We start from the raw sequence: 7,500 nt of genomic DNA, 5'->3' as shown, positions 1-7,500 counted from the left end.
AACTTTGACAAGACCATAATCTCAGTCACAAGTTATTTGCTTTCGGTGAAATGATAGCCGAATGTGAGTGATAGACAGCAGTGTATGGGCATGTGTAATGTTTTTCATGCAATTTTCCACTTCTTGTTGCGTCTCCTAGCGTAGCCACGGTAGCGTTCGGGTAGGCTATATTCATGAACCTTTCAGAAGGCAGAAAAACAACAGACCTTTTAATTACCGAACCAGATACACCACATCACTGATAAATAGTCTAATTGCTCCTTTTAAATATGAACATTTACATATGTGCATACATAATCAACCACAATGATCTTACTCCCTGCCGACTACCAACAATTAGAATATAATTTACTTTCTCTCTGTTTGTGCCCAAGATATGTGCGCCGCATTTCAAATCAGTCCTAATGTGCTAATGTGGCACACCTACAGAAGGCAAAATTAGGGTTGTTTAAATCAATTAGGGAAATGTGAATCACGTACAAATGTCTCCTCTTCTCACCTCTGGGCTTGGAGCCTTCTGGGTAATGGTGCCAATCACAAACACACTCCCCTCCTCTCCGACAGACAGACATGTCTTCTCCCCCTCCACCCCTCCAAAACCAATATCTGTCATCTCCATAGGGGTGCTTACACTGCCACCTTCATAGGGCCTAAGGTTACTGTCATTGATTCTGATGGTTATATGTGACAATATTTTTGCGGGGTCATTTAAAGAGAGTAAAACTGATGTCTTTTTACCTCTTCCAAAATAAAAAATTAATACAAAATGTCCAATGAAATGTACTTTCAGTAAATAAAATATCTTATAGTGTACTTGAGAATGGCTTTAAGAATTCTTCCTTCACTTCAATATTCATATTTACATTTACATTTTAGTCATTTAGCAGACGCTCTTATCCAGAGCGACTTACAGTTAGTAAATGCATACATTTTTTTTCTCCTAGCTATAAGTGTCCACATTGTTTTGTACTTCAGCGGTCACCTGCATATGCCATAAATCAAACCTGGGGTTTGGAAATAGAGCTGTCAATCAAATCAGAGAGGGAAGGGTATGTACCGTAGGTGGCTGCTCCTTTGCCCGTCTTGTCGAACAGCAGGAAGGCGACCATGTAGAGAGCATCTGGAGCACACAGCACCGACTCAAAGGCCACAAATTCCTGGAAGGAGATCAACCTGATGGAGAGAAAGGGAGACGGAGAGGGGAGAGAGAGAGAGAGAGAGTCATGCTCAATGTGAGCTCCTGATTTATTTCTGTTTTTTTGTTTTTAGAATGAGATAAACACTCGAATCTAAAAAGAATTCAAGACAAGAAGTGATGAACAACAACTCTATTCAATCATAATATTTTTTTAAATAACTTTGCGCCTCAAATTAAGAAGTTTTGACTCTCGCTAGCTAGCTACACCACAAAAATCGAGCCAGCAGGCTAAAAAGCCAGCCAGAAAAATTGTGCTAGAACAAACCTAGCAAGGGGAGTTAATACAACTACATCAAACGACCAAACTGAGTGAGTAAATCAAAAAGAAGCACGGACTCTAACTTTAAACATATCTTCTGTTTTCGTGTGTGAATATTTTTCACTCTTTTTGCTGGTTTTTGAGCTAAATTAGAGCTAGCTAGCAACAGCGGCAGACAAATAAAACTGGTTTGTTGTGGCAACAGTGCAGCAGAACAGAGCAGCAGCAGCAGTAGTAGCAGAGCCGACAGGCACCATGTCCCCAATCCCCCTCAGCACTGAGTCCATTCTCTACCCTCCAGAGCCCACAGGCACCATGTCCCCACTCCCCCTCAGCACTGAGTCCATTCTCTACCCTCCAGAGCCCACAGGCACCATGTCCCCACTCCCCCTCAGCACTGAGTCCATTCTCTACCCTCCAGAGCCCACAGGCACCATGTCCCCACTCCCCCTCAGCACTGAGTCCATTCTCTACCCCCCAGAGCCCACAGGCACCATGTCCCCACTCCCCCTCAGCACTGAGTCCATTCTCTACCCTCCAGAGGCCACAGGCACCATGTCCCCACTCCCCCTCAGCACTGAGTCCATTCTCTACCCCCCAGAGCCCACAGGCACCATGTCCCCACTCTCCCTCAGCGCTGAATCCATTATCTACCCTCCAGAGGCAAAAAATGACACAACGAGGAAAGCTTTTAAACAAAAACTACTAAAGGGGAGGCCAGAAACCCTTTTCGCAGACCTCTACAAAAACGGTGATGTGAGTAATCTCATCTTTCTCACTGACCAGCCAAATGCATGGCGCTCAGCAGTCTGCTCTCACTACCCATCCATAAAGAAAGAGGGAATCTGTAATGGGTGGAAGCTGAAAGTCAAATAGACAGATGACCCTGACAGCACCATGATAACAATCAACCTCTACAAGACTGGGACTGTCATGGTGCAAGGTAACCTTAGGCTGTTTGAAACAGACTTTCAGACCATTAAGGAGAGAGCAGAGAGAGAGAAGGACACCACCAGTGACATGCCCCCCCACAAGACAAACTCCACCAGCACCACCCTCACCCCCCACTATCCCCACCCAAAAAGGCACATCCAGCACCTCTCTTCCCACCATAGTGGAGGACACGCCCCAGGAGGAGAGCGACCCCCTCAGTGCAGAGCAGGCTCAGGCCCTCCCTCACCACCATGGCTGCCATGAGGGATCAGTTCACCAAACTGGAGGGGGAGGTGGTCCTGCTCAGGGAGAGTGTGAGCAAACAGCAAACAGACATCCACACCTTAGAGGAGCGCCTAACCAAGGTTCGGACAGAGCAGGACAGCAGCCTTGCAACACAGCTGAAAGAAGTTCAGCAAGAGAGAGACGGACTCAAGAGAGAGCTGGCTGATCTAACAAAGGAGGTGAGAGAGCTCCAAAAAGACAGGCAGAGCAGTAATAAGCAGCTGACCACACTAAGAGAGGAGCTGCAGGAGAAAAAGAGAACAGAGGACAGGCTGCAGGAGCAGCTAGATCACCACTCTATGACCTGCCCTCACACAGCAGAGGAGCCCACCTCAACCAGCTAGGACTCCCCAGCCCTGCCGGCTGCATGCCTCCCCCCAGCCTACAGAACATCCTCCCACTGACAGCGGCACCGACACAGACCAGCCACACCCCAGCTCCAACACTCACCAGCCCCCACTCTACCCCCTCCAGTCCAGAAGAAACACTGGCTGAGATTGTGTGGTGCCCAACAACGCAGAGTGCCATGGTGCTGCTTGATAAAGCCCAGCTTGGGTCGCCAAGCCACATAATCATACACACCGGAAGCAACGACCTGCGTGCTCAGCAGTAGAGGGTGGCGACTTCACTACGGGGAGTGATTAAGAAGGCCTCAGCAATCTTCCCCAACTCAAGGATCGTGGTGTCAACCCTTCTACAGAGGAAGGACTTCTACCCTGACACAATCCAAAGAATAAACGCCAGCCTCTCCTGGGACTGTGCCCTGCGACCCAATGTACACCTGGCCCACCATCCCACCCTCGATCTGGACTGTCTCTATGACCATGTTCACCTGTACAGGGAGACAGTCCCCATCCTTGCCAAGACTCTCAAGGACGTCGCTTTAAACCGCAGCCCGACCTCTCCACCCAGGAACAGCGGAGCTATCTCCACCACCCCGAGATCACGAGACAACACCCCGGACCAGCACCCTGGACCCCCCAGCCACGACCACAGCACATTTACATTTACATTTTAGTCATTTAGCAGACGCTCTTATCCAGAGCGACTTACAGGAGCAATTAGGGTTAAGTGCCTTGCTCAAGGGCACATTTACGTCATTTAGCAGACGCTCTTATCCAGAGCGACTACAAATTGGTGCATTCACCCTATAGCCAGTGGGATAACCACTTTACAATTATACTTTTTTTTGGGGGGGGGTAGAAGGATTACTTTATCCTATCCCAGGTGTTCCTTAAAGAGGTGGGGTTTCAAATGTCTCCGGAAGGTGGTGAGTGACTCCCGCTGTCCTGGCGTCGTGAGGGAGCTTGTTCCACCATTGGGGTGCCAGAGCAGCGAACAGCTTTGACTGGGCTGAGGCGGGAACTATGCTTCCGCAGAGGAAGGGAGCCAGCAGGCCAGAGGTGGATGAACGCAATGCCCTCGCCTGGGTGTAGGGACTGATCAGAGCCTGAAGGTACGGAGGTGCCGTTCCCCTCACTGCTCCATAGGCAAGCACCATGGTCTTGTAACGGATGCGAGCTTCAACTGGAAGCCAGTGGAGTGTGCGGAGGAGGGGGGTGACGTGAGAGAACTTGGGAAGGTTGAACACCAGACGGGCTGCGGCATTCTGGATGAGTTGTAGGGGTTTAATGGCACAGGCAGGGAGCCCAGCCAACAGCGAGTTGCAGTAATCCAGACGGCACCACCAACCTCAATGCCCACCACAGCCAGCGCAGCACAGACCACCCCAGCCCAGCTTCAGACCCACCCAGACAAGGCCTACCACCCCCCTCGAACCCACTGCAGACCCACACCTGGAGGAGCCACAGCCCGGCAGGCAGAGCTACGCACAAGCTGTGAGAGGAGCAACTGGCCCAGCCCCCACCAACGAAATGAGTGACACTTAACAAATGCTGAGTCTACTATGCTCACATGTGATAGGCCGAGGGTCTACTATGCTCACATGTGATAGGCCGAGGGTCTACTATGCTCACACGTGATTTGGCCGAGGGTCTACTTTGCTCACATGTGATAGGCCGAGGGTCTACTATGCTCACACGTGATAGGCCGAGGGTCTATTATGCTCACACGTGATAGGCCGAGGGTCATGGTAAGATGAGCACAATAACTCCCCCATCCTCACACTAAATCCACCCAAGTGGCATGACACAAATGCTATCTTAAATTATAAACAAATCACATTTGCATAATAAGAGTTTACGTTAATTGTTGGAATTTACAAGGATTGAAGTCCTCTGCTTTTGGGCTAAAGAGCAGAAACCCAGACTTCCTTAAAGAAATGAATGATGTTGATATTGTAGTACTACAGGAAACATGGTGCAGAGGTGATGTTTCCACTGGCTGTCCACTAGGTTATAGGGAGATAATCGCACCATCCACCAAATTAAAAGGAATCACACAGGGCAGAGACTCAGGGGGAATGCTAATATGGTATAAATCTGAACTAACTAATTCAATCGAATTGATCAAAACAGGAGAATTCTTTATCTGGTTAAAAATCAACAAGGAGGCTATCTTAACAGATAAAAATGTCTTCCTCTGTGCCACATTCATTCCCCCCTCAGAGTTACCCTACTTCAATTAAGATAGTTTCTCCATTCTAGAGGGGGAGATTAGTCACTTTCAGGCCCAAGGCAACGTACTGGTCTGTGGAGACCTGAATGCTAGAACAGCAGAAGAACTAGACACTATTAACAGTCATGGGGAAAAACACCTACGAGGAAGCAACAACCTTTCCCTCCCCACATACCCCCCCAGAAACAACTATGACAAAGTGAAAAACAGCTCCTGAAGCTCTGTCGAACACTGGGTCTGTACATAGTCAATGGTAGGCTAAGAGGGGACTCTTTTGGTAGGTACACCTACAGCTCATCCCTTTGCAGCAGTACTGTTGACTACTTCATCACCGACCTCAACCCAGAGTCTCTCAGAGCCTTCATAGTCAGCCTACTAACACCTCTCTCAGACCACAGTAAAATCACAGTGTATCTGAGAATAGCAGAACCCAACCATGAAGCATCACAGCCCAATATATTACATGGTACTAAACAGACCTATAGATGGAGTGCAAACAGTACAGAAATCTACCAAAAAGCAATTAGTAGCCAAAAAATACAATCTCTCCTGGACAACCTTTTAGCCTTAACATTCTCCTACAGCAATGAAGGTGTAAATCTGGCCGTTTGGAACATAAACTTTATATTTGACAAATTAGCCTCCTTGGCTAATCTTAAGAAACATAAGAGCAAACCAAAAATAATAGATAATGAAAAATGGTTTGATAATGAAGAAAGTCATTGAGAAATATATCTAATCAAAAACACAGAGACCCAGACAACAAAAATATACGTCTTCAATATGGGGAAACACTGAAGCAATACAAACACACCCTAAGAACAAAAAAGGAACAGCACATTAGAAATCAGCTGGATGTAATTGAGGAATCCATAGAATCAAACCACTTCTGGGAGGATTGGAATAAATTAAACAAACCTCATCATGAGGAATTGGCTATCCAAAATGGGGATATGTGGAGAAATCACTTTGCAAACCTCTACAGCAATATAACAAAGAGCCCAGAACAACAAGATATACAAGTTAAATTACAAATCTTTGAATCAGCAGTCAAAGACTATCAGAATCCTGTGCATACCCCAATTACAGAACAAGAATTATTGGAAAAACTTTGCACTCTCCAACCCAAAAAGGCCTGTGGTGCTGATGGTATTTTAAATGAAATTATCAAATATACAGACCACAAATTCAAATTGGCTATACTCAAACTCTTCAACATTATCCTAACTGCAGGTATTGTCCCCGATGTTTGGAACCAAGGATTGATCACACCAATCTATAAAAATGGAGACAAATTTGACCAAAATAATTACAGAGGAATTTGTGTTAACATCAACTTGGGGAAAATTCTCTGCAGTATCATAAATAGCAGACTACATCATTTCCTTGATGAACACATTGTCCTAAGCAAAAGCCAGATTGGATTTTTTTTTTTATTATCGTACAACAGACCACATTTACACCCTCCACACTCTAATTGACAAACAAGTAAACCAAAACAAAGACAACATCTACTTGTGTTTTGTAGACTTCAAGAAAGCATTTGATTCAATTTGGCATGAAGGTATTTTTGATAAACTAATAGAAAGTGGTATTGGATGGAAAACATATGATGTTATTAAATCAATGTACACTAAAAACAAAAGGAGGGGTTACAGCAGCATCTAGATCATCTGCACAGGTTCTGTCAGACCTGGGCTCTGACCGTTAATAAAAAAAAACGAATATAATGATATTCCAAAAAAGGTCAGGAAATCAGGATGACAAATATAAATTATATTTGGACACAGTTCTATTAGAACACACCAAAAACGACACGTACAGTTGAAGTCGGAAGTTTACATACACTTAGGTTGGAGTCATTAAAACTCGTTTTTCAACCACTCCATAAATGTCTTGTTAACAAACTATAGTTTTGGCAAGTCGGTTAGGACATCTACTTTGGGCATGACACAAGTCATTTTTCCAACAATTGTTTACAGACAGATTATTTCACTTATAATTCACTGTATCACAATTCCAGTGGGTCAGAAGTTTACATACACTATGTTGACTGTGCCTTTAAACAGCTTGGAAAATTCCAGAAGATGATGTCATGGCTTTAGAAGCTTCTGATAGGCTAATTGACAAATTTGAGTCAATTGGAGGTGTACCTGTGGATGTATTTCAAGGCCTACCTTCAAACTCAGTGCCTCTTTGCTTGACATCATGGGAAAATCAATTTCCAAACGCCTGAAGGTACCACGTT

At 45.5% G+C, this 7,500-nt stretch overlaps 1 protein-coding gene across 1 annotated transcript in view; it reads right to left on the bottom strand.

The window, feature by feature from the left end:
* Positions 1–7,500, bottom strand: part of LOC121585868 (calcium-binding mitochondrial carrier protein Aralar2) — a 93,442-nt gene that overhangs the window by 69,671 nt on the left and 16,271 nt on the right. Inside the window, exon 4 of the mRNA XM_041902153.2 lies at positions 1,058–1,173. Coding sequence (XP_041758087.2) covers positions 1,058–1,173 — 116 coding nt within the window. The remainder of the gene's footprint in view (positions 1–1,057; positions 1,174–7,500) is intronic.

This window comes from Coregonus clupeaformis, chromosome 17 (assembly GCF_020615455.1).
Source record: "Coregonus clupeaformis isolate EN_2021a chromosome 17, ASM2061545v1, whole genome shotgun sequence".
NCBI classification, from domain to species: Eukaryota; Metazoa; Chordata; class Actinopteri; order Salmoniformes; family Salmonidae; genus Coregonus; species Coregonus clupeaformis.
The sequence above is the reverse complement of the archived record's forward strand: the minus strand, read 5'-3'. Positions and strand labels throughout refer to the sequence as shown.